Source organism: Manis pentadactyla, chromosome 14 (assembly GCF_030020395.1).
Source record: "Manis pentadactyla isolate mManPen7 chromosome 14, mManPen7.hap1, whole genome shotgun sequence".
Classification (NCBI taxonomy): domain Eukaryota; kingdom Metazoa; phylum Chordata; class Mammalia; order Pholidota; family Manidae; genus Manis; species Manis pentadactyla.
In genome coordinates, this window is record NC_080032.1 from 81,985,671 (window position 1) to 82,003,995 (window position 18,325).

The 18,325-nt window shown below is 37.8% G+C and overlaps 1 protein-coding gene across 16 annotated transcripts in view; it reads left to right on the top strand.

Annotated features, from left to right (window-relative positions):
- The window catches only part of PPFIBP1 (PPFIA binding protein 1), a 144,687-nt gene that overhangs the window by 105,079 nt on the left and 21,283 nt on the right, over positions 1–18,325 (top strand). For 6 of the 16 annotated variants that reach the window (XM_057491904.1, XM_057491908.1, XM_036889235.2 and 3 more), the window contains 9 exons: positions 932–1,018; positions 2,209–2,322; positions 3,056–3,187; positions 7,754–7,846; positions 8,172–8,264; positions 9,638–9,752; positions 11,508–11,540; positions 12,991–13,052; positions 16,102–16,186. In XM_057491904.1, the coding sequence (XP_057347887.1) occupies positions 932–1,018; positions 2,209–2,322; positions 3,056–3,187; positions 7,754–7,846; positions 8,172–8,264; positions 9,638–9,752; positions 11,508–11,540; positions 12,991–13,052; positions 16,102–16,186 (814 nt within the window). The remainder of the gene's footprint in view (positions 1–931; positions 1,019–2,208; positions 2,323–3,055; positions 3,188–7,753; positions 7,847–8,171; positions 8,265–9,637; positions 9,753–11,507; positions 11,541–12,990; positions 13,053–16,101; positions 16,187–18,325) is intronic. The other 10 variants (XM_057491910.1, XM_057491912.1, XM_057491914.1 and 7 more) reach the window with 7 other exon arrangements.

Here is an 18,325-nt window from a genome sequence, read left to right on the forward strand (position 1 = left end):
GACTGACTTACATAAGATGGCTAAGAAAAAAATCAAACTTGCTTTCCCAGTCTATACTTCCCCTGGCATTTATACCATGCGTAAATATACCCAAATCTGGTAAACGGTGAGGGGGAGGAGGTGGGGGGAAGAGTGAACAGTAGACTGTAGTGAGCGCTGGGCCAGATGCTGAGGAGGCTACGGGATGATACCACCTCACAGGCTCTGCCCAGGAGCTTGGCTTAACGTGATGTTAACAGGCAGACTCCCAAGAAGCTAGTGAATTCAGGACAGAAAATGATAAATGGCAGTGAGGACGCTAGTCAGTGCTGCTAGGGAAGGCCCTGTGGACTGAGTGCCCCAGCTTTCGGAGGAAGAGGAGCTTCCGAGAGGAAGGGAAGATTTGTCCTGTGACTTGGATGGAGGCTTGGGTCGCAGGAGGAAGCCCATGGCATGTGTTGCACGTGCTGTCTCCTATTTAAAGGCCGTCATTTGCGATTGTGGATTTGGGACTCTGGGAGGAGAGGGGAGGAATGGAAGGGCGTCCTGGCTATTCCTACTGTCCCCACCCAGAATTAGGGGCACTGAGCATTCAGGGGAAAATAAGGGTCTTGTGCCCGACCAAATACTGGCAAAGCTTTGCATGCGCCAGGGCTGCATCCGCTGCAGCGAATGTCAGTAACCATCCTTCCTCTTGGGTCTTTATTTTCTGCTTGATGAGAAGTTGTTTAATTTGGTGAAAACATGCCTAAATGCCAAATGTGCCTGTCTTACCTATTTTGCAGTCAATGAACCAAGTTGCAGTTGCATATTTTCTATTAATGGTGGTAACAGCTGCACTGGATTCAGTTTAGGTTCCTTGCATTAAAAACATAATCTAATTTTTATTTATCTGCAGTGGTTCAATTTTAGCTAGGGTCAGCCTTATCCATGTTACTTTTGCTTTTTTCAGACAAATGGTCACCTACCAGGGAATGGAGATGTGTATCAAGAAAGGCTAGCACGTTTAGAAAATGATAAAGAATCCCTCGTGCTTCAGGCAAGTAATTTTAAAATGGTACTCTTTCCTCATAACATACTTTACAAAGACCATTTTGAATTGGATGGCAAATTCAGATGCTTACAGGAGCCAGACTGCTAATAGAAATAAGTATAGTAGGCCATCTGTAGACAGTAGGGAGTGGTGAGGACTGTGGCAGAGCAGGAGTATGAATACCCAGTCTCAAATGAGCAGCACTTAATTAGCTTCAGCTCTTCAAGGGCCAGGCTGATGACAAGCAAAATGTCATAATCTGATCTGACTTGTTATCTCATCTGATCTTTTTAAATATATAGCAGAAATTCCAATTTTATACTATATATATATATATACTCTATACCATATGTGTGTATATACATACAGTATATATCTTACATATATTTATATGAATATATGTTTATATACATAAATCAGAATAAATACTTCTGAATCTGAATATAATATTTAAATTTTCGATTTTAAAAATGATCCCATGGGCCAAACAAAACACAAAGTGGGTAATAGAGTCCTGTTTGTAGGCTAAATTTGAGTTTTATTTTTCATTATGTTTTAAATGCTTGACAAATATTTTTACTTTGGTATTTTGAGCTAAATGAATTGAAAGTATATTTCAGTCACTAGGCCGGTGATCGCTGAGGAAAAACTCAAGAGATTTGCAGAAGTGCCAAGAATGAATAATGAGCTCAATGCCTCCTCGTGAGCTTTTGAGTTACACTCTAGCTTTGAACATGTTTATGGACAGTGTGGTCATGAAAGAGCTCATGGGATTTATTCTCCTTGGATTCTTTTCTTTATTCTTTGTTAAGTGTCAAAGTTGAATAGTCCTTGATAACTTCTGTTGCAAGCATGTACTCCATCTCCTCTCTTAATTTCTAGTACTGCCTTCCCCCCCTGCCCCCAAACAGGGTCATTTGTGTACATGCCTTGTCTTGTGAATGGTTGAAATGGTTTTAACCTGTAAGATGTGACACAACCCCAGTCGGTCCTCACTTTCTTAAAAATCAAATAGGAGCCCTTAAATCAACAAGCATCACCTACGTACTTGTGTAGCAAACTGCTGTTTTATTCTGAGATGTTTTTCTTTAAAACCAAATGAGTGGTGACACCATTCCAGTTTTTGTTCCACTTAGAAAAATTAAGTTTGCAGTGGGAGCCAACTTCTTCCTAATCTGATTTTGCTGTAAATACAGGTCAGCGTGTTAACAGACCAGGTAGAGGCTCAGGGAGAGAAGATCCGAGATCTGGAGTTTTGCCTTGAAGAGCACAGAGAGAAGCTGAATGCCACAGAGGAAATGCTGCAGCAGGTAGGTACAGCGGTGCATTTTCCTGCTGAACTATTTGACGTGCTTCATTTATATGTTGTGTTCACTCTGATGCAGCAGGAGATTTCGTGGCACACTCAGAGTGGTGTATTTTAAGCAAACACCTAGAGAAGCTGGGTCTCAAAACATATGCATAATAGGAAGTGTTCATGTAATTTGTTTCTGGAATAAAATAGTAATAGGATTGTAGGTCATTTAAATTCTCTTCTTTATGCTTGCCTGTGGTTTCCTAATTCCCAACCATGGGCATAGTATTAAATGATTAAGAAAAAAGATAAGTAGCATGTATGACCTTGTGGTGCATGCACACACATGGGGCTCCTATTTGGAAGGACCTACGTAAAATACAGCGAATAGAGCCCACACTGGGGTGAGACTGTGTAAGTTCAAGACCCTGCTCTGCCATTTACTTGCTGTATGACTTTTGGCAAGTTTCTAATGTCTTTTCCTCAGCTTCCTCATCTGTTGAATAAGGATAATTCATGGGTAATCTTATGAATTTCTACCTCACAAGGTTGTTTTGAGGATCGAACCACTTAATCCACATCAGAACAGTGCCTGGCGCATAGCAAACATAGTTTCGTCCTCGTCATTGGAGTTGTTATTAGCCCTGAAAGTATCAATAGTTACTGCTTTGCTTTCGTAAGTGAGGCATGTCCATAATGGGCTGTTTATGATAAGGCAACCTTTGAATGTGTCTCTTAAATTCTAATAGGAACTCCTGAGTAGGGCATCCTTAGAAACTCAGAAGTTGGATTTGATGGCTGAAGTATCTAACTTGAAGTTAAAACTGACAGCTGTAGAGAAGGACAGATTGGATTATGAAGATAGGTTTAGAGACACAGAGGTAAGTGACACCCTCTCTCTCTCTCAATAAACATATGTTTGTGTGTGTATCTCACAGCCACATATTCCCAAAGCAGAGGCCATTAACTGCTATATGTCCTCATTCATCCAGATGGCTTTTTAGGAATAAACTTTAATTACACTGACATTCTATCACTAAATGCTAATGGAAATTTTTATTTTGAAACTTTTGATATGAAGTATTAGTTTTTCCTTAGCCTTTAGAAATAGCCTTTTGATTTTAGGGCATTTAGAGCTTCTCTCTCTTTCTTTCCTTCCATATACCCATCCATATTTGTTTTCTTCATTGTTGAAATAATGGGCTTAATTAAGTGCATGATGTTTCTAGGAATTATTATATAGGCACTCTTTTTTTTTTATTAATGTATTGATATAGAGTCTTACAAAGGTTTCACACGAGCAACATTGTGGCTACTACAGTATACCCCATTGCAGTTCCTGTCCATCAGTGTAGTAAGATGCTGTAGAGTCACTCCTTGTCTTCTCTGTGCTATACTGTGTAGGTACTCTTATTACTTACTGTGTAACGAGCAGATTTAAAAACGGGTATAGAAAACATGCTTTCATGACAAATCATAAAAATCATAGATCTTTAGAGATTATTTAGTTTGACCTACTTTTCGTCTATTCTGCCTGTAAATCATTCCAATTAAATAAAGCTCACTCTACTTTTGTGACATTAGGGATAGATTCTGTAAGTTGAAGTACCCATTTTCATGGCTAAACATGCTTTCTCATTTTTTTCCTACCCATTTTATTGTTAAGCCAGTTTTTCTAGTTTGTTTATTTGCTTATTGTTTTCTTGTTGAGGGGAGAAAGCACTTTCATTTGAAATCTATTTATAGTTGACCCATGAACAACATGGGGGTTAGGAGTCCTGACCCCCTGCATAGTTGAAAATCCACATATAACTTTTGAGTCCCCCAAACTTAGCTGCTAATAGCCTCCTGTATATAAAACGGGTTAATTAACTTCAGATGGAACAAAGAACAGAAAAGTAGAAAACAAATGGGAGTGTTGTAGGGTCCAAAAAGAACAAGGGAGCAAGCCAAGGGTAAATTAGCTGCTCCATGGTTCCTGCCAGGGTTAACATCTGCATCCTGACCTGGCTGGGAGGGGTCACATGCTTCCTGCCTCCTTCCTCTGAGTTGCCCACGCAGGACTTCAGCTAGTTGCCTGTTAGCTTAGTTGATTAGCCCATGATGCTAGTAACACTAAGGTAGTGGGTTCAATCCCCGGACAGGCCATCACTATAACATTTTTTCTCCTCCATTTCTGTGTATCAGCCACATCACTGGTGGAATGTGCTGCCTTATATCCAATCACAGATACTGTATAGTTATTAAAAAAAAATCCACATGTAAGAGGACCCGCACAGTTTAAACCTATGTTGTTCAAGGCTCAACTATCTTTGAAAGAAATACAAAGAGTTGCAGGTATTCCTTCTTTCCTAGGGCCATCTTTTCTTCTTTCTTTATTTTGTTTCCTTGGTTGGGATATGGAGAGGTGTCATACTGGATTAAAAAATGAGTACCCAGAAGGACAGAGGAGAAGAAATCATTTACTTATTTTTCCCCTCTAACTTCACTTCAAGCATTTATTTCATACTGCCCACATGCCATCACCATATGAGGTACACTATATATATATTATCTACTGTGTGAAAGCCCTTCAAGATTTAAATTTAATGAGGTTTCTCCATTGCTATTTTCAAAATTAAATTTTCTGTCACAAGTGTAACTATAATGGAGTCTTGGTGTGTGTATTCCTTTGTCAGGAGCAAAAAGGAATCCCTAACTTGGTTCATGTTAAAGCTCTTCATCAGTTAACCAAGTGAGCATTCTCATTTGAGACCAGAACTCTTAAAACAGAACCTAGAAAATTACCCAGTTTCTGTAAATTCTTGCTTTTGTGCTTTATTTAAAAGTCTGTTTGGTTATTTTCTTCTTTTCCCTTCCCATCATTCTCTGACCTCACAGTTGCTGCGTCATTCAGTAGTAGAATTCAGCTGAGAGGTGGATGGCATATGTTGGAACTAAACTCTGGTGCAGGGAAAGAGGTTACAGTACTTGGGAACCAAGAGGTGGCTTTCTACCTTCTATAAAAAGTAGAAAGCTTAGGGGAAGTTTTAACCTGCATCACTGTAGCTAATTTGAAAACAAGACTTAGCCAAACTCTGAAACTAAGTTGAAATAGATGTTTTAGGATTGTTTTGTAAGACCCCAGAACAATATTCACATCTCTTAAGTTTATCTACTTTTTTTATAAAATATTTTTTTCTGGGGTTCCCTTGCTTCACTCATGCATTCTGAATCATACACAAAATGATCTTGTAATCAAACTTGCAGTAAACCCAATTCCTGATAATTTTCTAAGAAATATTCAACACTATTGGTAAAATATAGTATGCATATACCCAGAGATTATAGGATATTTGACAAATGTCATTATACATGAAAATAATTAAAACAGTCTTCAAAATTAAAACTGAGTTGACTATGTTCATTTTCCTATTGTTCCCTTAATGCAAATAAAATGTTCCCCTAGCTGTTTCGTGAATCCAAAATTCTTTAACCTTATCTTAGAATTTTAGATTATTTGGAGCCTAATCTCCAAGAAAATATTAGAGTAGGGAACAATTAAAAGTACTTCCAAAAAATTGGGGGTAAATGTCTTGAGACCTTAAAAGACAGAGGATTGTCTGTCCCAGGAATTGTGGATAGATGGTTAGCATCGTTCAACAGTGCCCCCTTCTGGTGAGAACACAGATGTCGGAAATGAGTTTCAGTGGAGCTCAAGTTCTTTTAAAAAAGAACGGTAACAGGTTTTCTTTTTTAAAAGAAGTAAAATTTCTGATAAGAAATTATTGGATATAATTTGTATTTCATTTTTTAAAATTTCCTATTAATTTCATAAAAGGAAATTAAATTTCTATTTCCAGATTTTTCAAGTTGAGTTATCATGGGGGGATAGGACTTATTTCAGGTTGGAGATTTACATTCTCATTGACAGTGTTGCCACAAAAGATAATTGGGTAGTTGTTTTTTTTTTAATTAAAAAGTTATCTCTATTTATAATTCTACTTTCTGAAGTTATTTCTTCTTCTTTGCAAATTGTCAGTATTACTAAAGGAAGTGGTGAAATACCACAATACCAAATAGGAATTCAAAGCTGTTTCTTAACAATGAGAAAGTGGGAAAACATATTTAAAAAGGCCAGATTGGTGAAGGAAGATCACTAAGAACAATGATGATTAATAAATGGGAGGTAAATATATGGGAGAAACTGACTCCTTTGAACTTGAATTCTGAGTGTGTAGATATGGAATCACAACTGAAATGTTATTAAATGATGTCAAATAGTTCTTGACCTCATTCATAAAAGGAGGAAATAGATATCCTCTTTTTGAAACATATTAATAATAATTATAATAATTAATATGAGTAAGTAGTTATGATATAATGATGCTATATTACACTTCCGTGCAAGAAACCACAGTTTAAAAGCCTGTGGGTTTTCTGGCAAGTGTATTTCATTTTACGATCCCTTTCCCTAGCCCTTGTGAGTGAGGTTGAATCATTACACTTAGAAATTTAGAGTAATCCCTCCTTAACAAAGATTTATATCTTGTAGCATTGTTCTGTTTGTTTTCATGGTATTCTTGTATAATCCTGTGTTATGTATGATCTGTGGCTCAGGAGAGGAACAAAACCACAGTCACTGGTGGGGCCTTCATGACTTACCGTAAACAAAATCATCTCCTTCAAAGAGCATTTGTGCTCTTCTTTTAGAGTAGTTGGTATTGTTTCACATTCTAATCTGCATTTCCTACTTGCTGGGGTCTGGGCAAAGTAGCCTGTTTCTCAGAATATTTAGACAAATTTTGCAGGCAGATTAATTTTTTTTTAAAAAGTGGCAGTAGAAGAAGTCTCTAGTTGAATTTGTATTATGAAAATGTTAGGATTGCTTTCTTTTTCATCTTCCAAATGTAAAATTATAGTATGATACTGAATATATTTGTAAGCAAGTCCTCATCTACCCTTGAGTTGAGAGTCCTTGGTTTAAAGGATTTAAATTTCCTTCCATTCTCCCAGATTGCAATAATGAATCTGTATTTTTGTGGACTAATGAAGAAATTATATAGACATTAAAAAAATATATTTTTCTATCATTGAAAAGGCCCTAAAAGTAACTGGTTTTACTAAGGAAAATTTTCTGATGTATTTTAAAAGAGTTCATAGAGTGACTTAATCTAGAAATATCAGTAAGTGATAGAAAGTGATTAGCTACCTTTCTTAATCAAAATAAAGTCATCTTTTACTTTCATAATCCCATCATTTTAGGGGAGAGGCATTGGAAATTTAAAGTATTATATTAACTGGAAAGATGCTTTGGTTTTCAAGGAGATATATTTATTTCCATTTGCCTGATTTGATTCATTCAACTTTAACCCAAGAGCTGTTGATTGAAAATTTCCAAGCTGCTATTTGCGTATGGATAAGAGTCTTGCTGCTTTCCTAATGTGTTCCCTTGTTCCTTTGGATAGGGGCTAATGCAGGAGATCAGTGATTTGAGGTTAAGGATCAGTGAGATGGACAGTGAAAGACTTCAGTATGAAAAAAAGCTGAAATCCACCAAAGTAAGTTTTCTCAATGGCAAAACATTTAAACAAATGGTTTACTACTTATCTAGGAGCAGTAATATAAATAAAATATGTTTTCTACTTAGTGTATGATAAAGAAGGTATTTTACAAGTAAATAAAGTTTTTGCCCAAGCTGCAGACCTTCTTGAATGTAAACCCTACTATTCTGAATAAAGCTCAGGCTTAACTAATCTGATAGAACATAACCTGGCATTTCTCTTAATTACCTAATCTCCTTTATAAACTGATACTGCTTTCTTGGTTATTTAGCTTGTCTTTTTCTATCTGTAGTTTTCTTTCACTCCTCTGTCTCTCTACCAGTCTTTAATGGCCAAACTTTCTAGCATGAAAATCAAGGTGGGTCAGATGCAGTATGAAAAGCAGCGGATGGAACAAAAATGGGAGTCCCAGAAGGTGGAGTAGACTTTGGGTAACGGGGTCCATGGCCTGTTGCTTTCTGGCTTGTGTCATTTTGCTGTGATGGTGTTTTTAGTAGCGTGTACATTCATTTTGTGTGTGTGTGTCACGTGTCTTTTAAAAATACATTGAATGCTAATTCAAGGAACAATGTGATCCCTAATATTAGTTTCAGAAATATATGAAATAGTGAGTGAAAAACAATGAACAGGTAAAATATAAGTCTTTGTTTCTAAATTAAATCTCACTCTCCAAGCCTGTCTGACACCCAAGCATGGTGAAATAATTGCAGAACTTCACCTGTGAAAGAATTCTGTTTCCTATCAATAGTAAAACTGCTTTCTTCCTTCAGGACTTTCTTGAAGGCTGTGTGTGCAGCAGTTAACTAATCATGGCAGTGAACAGAAATCACTTAGACAAAGTACAATGAGAACAGGGCAGCCTTCTTCCAGTGCTACTGAAAATTTCCTGTACTTGGTGTCCACTTTGACTTTATCATAAGTAAAAATTCCAGGGCCAACTTCTAAGCTTCATTGGAAAGCCTCATCTGCTCATAGTATTAAGCATAGTAAATATATCTAGAGACTGAAAATAAAATGTTTATCAAGTGTAAAAGTGCATTTGTTAGCATTGCATAACTGTATTTTCTGTGTTCAAGTTTGCTAAAGCTAGTTCTTTACCAAAATGAAACTGAAAATTAAAACATTGGTAAATAGAACATTGCACTTGGGATCTTTAACTGTTGCATAGTAAAAAAAAAAAGGGACTTAAAATCTGTTTCTAAATCTATTTTTTTCCATTGTTGTAGGAGATTCTGTTCCTTTATCTTCTTAGTGATGAGGATGAGTTGTTTAGTCCCATGATTTGGCTAAAGTTGTTCATCACCTGCTACCTCACCCACTAATTAAGCTCTACCTTGTCCAGGGAACGTGAGGGCCATCTTGAAATGCTGAATGAATCTCAAGCAAGTCTTAATATATATTTTCTAATTTGCATTTTATTTTGCTTTTATGACACTAAGCATCTAATTGGATTATCTTCCTTGATTAACTTGGTCAGGTTTTTTATTTAACATAAGATTGAAACCTAAGGGCTACCCTATTCCTAATCACACTTTAAAAGATTTCATTTTAATTTGGTCGCCAAGAAACGTGAAATAATTATACCAGAATTATCCTATATTGACTTCCATTAATTGTCTTGCTTCCTGCTTACCATTGCCACTGTCTGATTTCTGGTTTGTGTCTGAATTCCCATAGTTTTCTGTTTCATTCACAAAAACTAATTCTTGATTTAAGAGTTAACATGCTCTCTGAGTATTCTCTTTGAGTCATACTCTACTGTTTTAAAAATGAATTTATCATTTGTAGGATGAACTGGCATGCTTAAAAGAACAACTGGAAGAGAAAGAATCTGAAGTGAAGAGGCTACAAGAAAAATTGGTTTCCAAGATGAAAGGAGAAGGGATAGAAATTCTTGATCGAGGTAAGTATATACATTTGACACTTGTTAATTTTGTTAAAATCCTCCCAGGAAATTGATATTAATGGATGTATAATTTTAGCATCAAAGAAAGGGAAGAATAGCAGACACCATGCAAGCCAGGACCACAGGGAACCCTCTGAGATGCCTTACTGTGTTTGGGGATCAGTGAACTTCCTCTTCAGCAGCTGGAAGAGCAACTCTGCACTTTATTGCGTGTTTATTTTAGGTGACTAAATTGTAAATTCTCATCACGAGAGAGTTCTTGTTCAAACTGCAATACAAAGGGGTGTCAAAAAGAGTTAAAAGGAGCCATTACTATTCCCAAGATTATTTCCCTGTGAACTGAATTTGAGACAACATTAAGTAAGACCTAGGAACCTTGCCTGCCCTTGTGACAGAAGAGGGAAAGCTCTGCATCTTGGGAAAATCGATGAAAATTTCTTATGGATGGAGTCCTCAACTTTCTAGAAAGCAAAACTAGGCTAATTCTGTTTTTGGAAATGTTTATGAATTTATCCCCCAAAAGTATTTTTCCTAATTGAGGAGCTTTGTACTGAATATCCTCTGGACTGTGGTTTTTAATAATGTAGGTTATACTTGATAGAAAATAACTTGAATGAAATGTGTTTTTTAAATTGTATTTGGAAATACAAATGCATGTTAACATCTGACAATAGTAGATCTAATTTAACCTTTCTTTGTTATTACTGACAGCTACAGTGCTATGAGATACCAAAGCAACTTCTAATGCATTGGAAACAGAACAAGTTCAGTTTAGTGTAGCTTTGGGACATTTTTATGTATTATGTGGGCCTTGGTAATGTTATTGTCTATACAATGAAGGCTTGAATTAGATTATCTCTAAAGTCCTCCTTGGCTTCAGAGCACTCGGGTTTTACATACCTGTAGGGATGGCAATTCCCCGTGTATCAGAAAATGCAATTCATCAAATATTGAAGGACATGGATATTTTTCCCCTCTGCTATTTTGGCATATAGAGAATTTTGTGTCCTTAGAGGACATTCACAAAAAAAGTTACGCTTTTTAGGGTTGTAAGAATAAAATGGAATGAATCATAGGACTTGTCGGCTAGGGGCTATATTAGCATAGTGCCACCCAGCACCTGATCTAAGGACTGATTCTGGTCTGTGAAGTGCCTGTTAACAGTGGACAGCCAGATAAATACAGGGATTGAGAACAAGTGTTTAGAAACATCATGGCGATCTGATATTGGTGTAATATCAAACTGTGTAACCAGTGGACTTACCTCACTGAACAGGAAATAGACCAATTCAGTGCTGTCATACTTGAGTGGTGAGTCGAACAGGACGTAAGCAGTGGGCTGGTCGTGTTCAGGAGGGCCTAAATTGAACAGTACTGGAAATGTAAAAACAACGAAAGCAATGTTAACTGTTTTTTAAATTGCATATGGTGTAAGAAGTGCTTGCATTCCACAGACCTGACTTTAACATGAGAAAATCAAGGCTCAGAAAGGTGATGTGTCAGATGGCAAATTTCAGTCTTCTGATTATTTCAGTCTTCTGATTAATGACATTAGAATCTCTTTCTACCTCTGTGTGCATTATGTAGCATAGTTCCCGTCCTAAAGTCACAAGATAGTGCTTACTATTCAGTCTTTGTAAGGTTAGAGTCTTTTTATTTTAGATAAAAGGAGACTAAATAGTCATGTTTTTAAAATATTATTTGTTGTTGTAATATATGCTAACTTCCAATTCAATGGGTTTTCCTGCACAGATGAAAATTTTAAAAAGAAGCTCAAAGACAAAAGTAAGGTTCTTGGTGTATTTCCATCAGCTTTTACATTCACCAGAAGTACTACTTGGACTGTTCTTTGCATGTGTTTTAAGAACATTTCTCTCCCCAAATGTAAAGTTGCTTCATCGATAAGCTCTCCATTTCTTCAGAGTGTGCAAAAGAGAGGGTAAACAAACACTAGAAACAAGGCAGCAAAGATCAATTTTGCAGGTTTGTCTGATTCACAGCATTCAACAGGGCACCCAGAGTGTTGGGGGAGAGAAAGCATTTACTCTGTGGCCCAGGAGATACAGGGTCAGAGGAGAAATGAAGATGATACTCCTAACAAAACCTATTGTTTTTAAGGCTCACCATAGTTGAAAGATCATTTTGAACTCCCCTTGTGCTCTGCAGTGTTTTGTAGCCCAGTTTTTCACTGAGGTTTACATTAGGAGCTTCTCTAAGCGTGCCCTCTCTCAGTGTTGACAAAAGGGTTTGACGCAGGCTGGTTAACAGGACCAGGCTTATACGAAGCAGCGTAAAGATAAGTCCTTAATGGGCTCTTTCCTCCAGACAAGTGAGTTCTCAAGTCAAGGGAATTTGCCCTCCAAAAGTAAATAAATAAATAGATAGGCAATTCATACCTTAACTGAAAATGTCACATTCGTGCTGAATGATGCATCACTGTTTTAAAAATTATCTTACATCATATTTGTGTTTTCTCAGAAGCAGGCAACCTTATCTGAATCTTATTCTCTGTTTCAACCTTTTAAGTCTGTGATTTCATTTTAGGTTGCATTTTCATCTTTAAAATATTCGCTCTATTATTATCAAAGTATCATGCTTTTGTATTTGAATGTCAAATTTTAAGGGAAGCCATACGCAGCTTGCTTTAGCCTTTATGTCTTAAAATCTGTTTTCAAATAGTACTAGAAATGAAGTTTATAGATGAAGCAAAGTACTTGTTATCCTTCTGTGTGGAACCTACAACCAGCTTCTTAGCATGACTACTTGGTAAATAAATATCACATTCTGCTAGGCTCTCACCATTCATGTCTCCCTCTTGATTATAACTGATCATCATTATCTCGGCTCTTATCATTACGTATAACGTGCAATGCTTTCACCCACTGCTTTATAGGTTTCTGTTTTGAAAACTCCATGTTTTTATTGTTAAAGCACTGGAACCTCACCTTCAGTGTTCTCATAATGATTTTATTGTTGTTTTGAGGGAAGGTAGTTAGGATTGTTTTCTTTCTGGAATATGACTATTTAGATGAGAGAGAAGGTGTTCATTTTTCAGATTTTCCCTAAAAGAGAATGTGGATGGTAAAATGTGCCCTTTTAAAGAAAAAAAGAAAAAGTCAAACAAAACAACTCATTAGCATCTTTACCTTAAACGATTTCAGTCTAAAGAGTCAGCTTCTCATTGTTGTTCCATGTAATCAAACTGACTTCTGATTTGATTTTGTGGTACTTTCAGATATTGAAGTACAAAAAATGAAAAAGGCTGTGGAGTCTCTGATGGCAGCAAATGAAGAAAAGGTATCTAGACGAAATTTAAATGTTTGTGTAGATGTGTCACACCATTTTGATCATTCGATGCATTCTCTTGAGATATCCTAGTTTGAAAGAACACACTGGTACCACGCTAACAGTGGGGACAAATGCTCCCTTCCTGCCTGGGAGCGCCCCCTCTCGGCGGTGGCAGTTGTAACTGGCTGTGTATGTAGGAACGCAGACTGGCCACACTGACTCCCCTGAGAGTTCTCTGTCCCCTACCTGCCATGAACTTAGAAATGGTTCAAGCTGCCTGATCAGTTTTTTATATTCAGGTGAGAAGAGATACAGGCCAGAGTGCCCCCTGCGGCCACTGGAATCTGGGCTAACATGGGCTCTGAGGGAGAAAGTCCCTGTGACAACTTAGGCCACATGACGATGTTGATTGTTTTCTCCGTTTATGCATTATTTCCTTCACACTCCTGGCCTCTTTCACATCAGGGGTCACCTCTGCTTTCCTGAGAGGTGAGAGACCAGAAACTTGAGGTGCAGACTCTGTGAAATAAGTATGGCTGCAGGCTTTGTTTTATCTGTGTTGGCCTAATGCAGAGGCCTCCAGGAGTTCCTTCCGCTCTTTGCTTCTCTGCTCTTCATCCTGCCGGGGGCAGGGATGTATACCCTACCAAGGCAGCGTGTTTCCCTGTGGCCTGACCAGACGTACATCCGCAGGCGGCCACGGCCGGGTCCAGCTCCGGTCAGCAGAGCTGCTCTCTGCTCATGTCCTTAATGAACAGAGCAAGGAGGCCTTTCCCAAGCAAAAAATAATTTCAAGGAAGTAAAAAACAAGCAAATGCCAAAGAACTTTATCTTGGCCCTTTTCTCTCATTATAATTTTTTTTTCTCTAATTCTTGCCTACTCTGTTTTACTTATCGTTTATTTATTTTGGCCTTTCATTCTCTTCACTTGTTCTTTATTACATGGAAATAAACTAATTTTTCCACCCACCCACCCATTGATAGGTTTCTTCATCCTAGTCTTTCCCAGTGTTGAATAAAAAGAAAATTCATTAACAAGCTGTCTCCATGTAGCTTTTACTTGAAAAAAAAAAACATCATGGAAGTTCATTTTGTTTTAATTTCTTTCCCTCAAAAAGCAACAATAACAAAATTCCTGATGTTGACTGAGGGTTTACTAGATGTTCAAGCTTCCATAGAAGCACCAAGAATGACATAACTTATTAGTGGCTTCAGAATGCTTCAAAGAGGACATTTATGAACAGAATTTGGGGAAGCACAAGAGTTGTTTGTCAGGAAAATGAAGGCTTCTAGGCAAAAGATCCACGAGTGAAAAACATGTCTCAGAACCAAAGCTTGAAACAAACAGCCCTGTGCCTGCTGGGAAGGCTTTGTTGCTGCATGAAATCTGGGGTTGGGACGGGTGCGGGGGCGCTGACCAAGGGGCTGCTGTGAGGTGGTAGGCGACCTTGTGCGCCGGGCCAGTGGTTTGGGGTCTTGGCTTGTAGACCCCAGACAGTGACATAAATTGCCATTGTAGAAAACTAGCTCTGGTGTCAGAATGGAGGCAAGAATAAGGGAGGGAGAGTTAAGACAGAACAACTAAGAAGCTGTTGAAATAGTCTAGGTGAGAAAGGAAGAGGGGTTGAAATAAGACCTTGGCAGTGAAGTGGTAAGGAGGGAAGAGATTTTAGAGAATTCACAGGTTGACAAGATTTTAAAATCTTTGGATTTGAGAGTCAGTTTCTCATTGGGCAACCAGGTAAATGATTGTGCCGTCTATGAATTAAGGGACTCCAAGGCCAGGCTCAAGTACTGGGAACAAATAATGAGCTTTATTTTATATGCGTTCGATTTGATGTGTCTGTGGGACATTTAAAAGGAGACCTCCCATAGGACACTGGAAATTGACTCTAGATTTTAGGGTTAATATAGAATTACAGATTGGTGGGGAGTGAACTCTTCATCAGTTTTAGGAGAAATAATAGAGTTGTAGATTGATGGAAACTAAACTATAAAAATAGTGATGAGTTAGTTAGCTTTTGCTCCATGACGAATCACATTTATTATTTCTCATACTTCTGTAGGTTAGCTAGCTGGTTCTTCTGGTCCGGGTGGCTTTGCTGATCTCTACAGTTAGCCAGTGGCTGGGATGGGGCTGGATGGTCTAAGATGGGGTGGCTCGTGTCTGGTGATAGACTGGCCTGGGTTGTCCCCAGCTGGAATGTCCCTTCTCCAAATGATCTCTCATCATCTAGTAGGCTCGCCTCTGCTTCTTCACATAGTGGCCTCAATACGCAAATACTTTTTAAGCCTTTCTAGAACCATATTTGTCGATATCTTATTGGCCAAAGTCGGTTGAATGCAAGCCCAAAAGTCCCTGTGGGAGAAGTTACGGGGCCCATTTTTACAATCCACCACAGCGAGGGCACGGAGGAGAGTGTAGAGGCTAAAACCTTGAAGTGCTAACATTCTATAGTCAGGGTGGGGCGGATAGTGAGGGTTAGGGACGTAGCATATGTATCCGGTCAAGGGATTCAGAAATCAAAATAGAAGAAAAGAAAGAGTGGGGGGGGGGAGTGAAAGAAAAAGGAACGAGTGGGGTCAATCAAGCGCCAGATGGAGATCAAATTAGGAAAAGGAGGAAAAGCATTCATTGTTCTTAGTGACTAGAAGGTGTCTGATGAGTAGATGAACCAGCTTTGATGGAATGGTGTGGAAGGGGGAAGCCCGATGGTGGTTGACGGCGGCTAAGAAAGACCTCACTGACAGGTTGGCAGGGAGAGTCATTAAAATTGATTTTTTTTTCTTGTTTTTTTTGTTTTGTATCTTATTACCTTGTTTTGTTTTTGTTTTTTAAAGATGGCAGCTGAAGGATAGGATCTCTAAATTTAGAGGTACTTTTTCTCTCTCTCTGATGTACGTAGGAAAAATATTCTAGATATTACCAGTTTTACTAAAGTTTAGAAGTACTCTTTGAATAATGTAAATAATTCCCGTCTACTTATTCTTTATGTCACAATTACTTCTACTGTTTTAAAACCATAGCATTAAAAATGATCGTTTATTTTATTAATAGGATCGGAAAATAGAAGATCTTCGGCAGTGCCTGAACAGGTACAAGAAAATGCAAGACACAGCGATGCTAGCCCAAGGTAAAAAAGGTAGTATAGCTCTAAAGGTTTCTTTACCTTAGTTGATTTTAAGTGGCTACAGACTTCTACATTTGACCTTGATTTCTTTCATGAACCATCTCCATTATCCCAAACTAGGTAGCTCACTGATTATTAATGCCAGGAAGTGTGTAGGCTAATGAGAACCCTGTAGATGGGCTGGTCGGTCAGGAAGAGCCTCCCTGGATAGCATTTGAGAGGCAGAAAGAACCGCACCTACAAGATACAGGGGGGAAAGGAACTTGGTGTGTTAGGTAAAAGACCAGAGTGACCGGAAAGTGGTAAGTGGGGGGAGAGGATGGAATGAGATGAGATGATGGAGGGGAGAGCTGTCAGGTCATGAAAAGTGAGGCGTTCAGCCGTTATTCCAACCCAGAGGGATCCACTGCGGGGTCTTAACAAGTCAGCGCATCTTTGTGACAAACGGGAGCGCATCTTAGTGGCAGGGAGCCATACTGGGAGGAAGGGGAGCCAATCAGGAGACCCCTGCAGTATTTCAAGTGGAAAGAGCTGATGGGAAGTACGTTCTGGAGTTGGAATCAACACAGTGGTGTGATGATTGAGATGAAGGAAGTGGAGAGGAAAGAATCACGAAAAAGAAAACATTTCCAACTAAAACAACCAGATGGATAGCGGTTCCATTTACCAAGATGGGAGAAGCACCATGAAGGAACATTGATACAGTAAAGGGGGATTGTGTTCAGCTTTAAACATGTTAAGTTAAAAAACAAAACGAAAAACCCTCTAAGGCATCTACGTAAAAATAGTCATTCATTTTGTTGTATTAATCATTATTTACCTGCACATGGGCCAATGGACCACCCTTAAATGTGGGAGCGTTCTGGGGTCATTCAAAACAAAACAAAATGTTAACCTTGAAAGTCTTCTTGCTCATTAGCAATGCATAGATGGGGTTATTTGCCCTAAAAGTAAACATTGGAAATAAATAACTCTTTTGCAGTGTACTTGTGAAACATTCAGATTTTGAAATTCTAACATTGATGAGTTCATAAAAAAAATCTTGCTTTGGACTAGGAGTTTTGAAAAAAATAGATTTTCACCTTTTTGCCCACAGGGCCTACCATTTATTAAGACTTCATAAATAGATGACTGAGCAAATGAACCTCTAATAGCCCGTGTAGGTATGGCAATTCTCATCACTCAGCATTTTCTGTCCTGTCAGAAGAGTCTCTCTTTTAAGGAATACTGCAGATTCACAAGTGATTAATTTTTACATAATCATAGCATTTAAAATGTTGTTAGATTTTATAGAATCTCAATATTGTAATTCTTATGTTTAAAAATCAAGGAAAACGGATTAATTTCTGTAATTAGACTGTATTGTAAAACATTTAGAAAATAGAAAGAGTAAAAGTCACTCATGATTGCACTGGCATGACCTTTATTGGCATTTGCTTATATTTCTTTCTAGTTTTTTTTTTCTATGCATAGAGATATATACCTGAAAGAGGTAGTTTTTAACCACCTTAACAGCAGGATACATTTTCATAAACTATTAAAAATTATGGCCTGTTCTAGTGAAGTTTCTAAACAGTAACTTCTCACTAGTATTTATATTTATTTAGCTAATCCTTAGACAATTCTAATAATACCTAAATTTTAATAAAATTAGAATAAAAAATCTAATGGAACCTAAATAAAGCTATGTCTCATTAGTATCTTTAAACAAGTATATGATTTACCATTTTGTGTTATTCAGAGGATAGAGTTTTAAACATCATTCCTTGTATTAAAAAGAGTATCTGGCACTGTCGTTCAGCACTTAATCCTTGTTATTTCTAGAAATGTAAAAAAATTCTCAAAGTCTCTGCTTTGCTAGATTTGTGGTTGCATTTCACCTTTCAGCTGCTCTTTCTGTTTTGAATGGCATAAAAGGATCCTCCTAAGGGATCAAAAGGTTGTCTATCTTCTTTTTTTCTTCTTTTCCTTTTTTCCTTTCTATGTATTTTTCAAGAGCACAGCGGGGATGAACATTGAATTGTTTAAGTGGTCACCGTGTTGCTATTTGGACATAGTTTGTTGTACCACTGGTGTTTTTCAGCTTGGCAGTTTCTGAATTGAAATTTGTAAAGCCTCAAATGTTGAAACAAAATTACAGGAGGGTCTTTG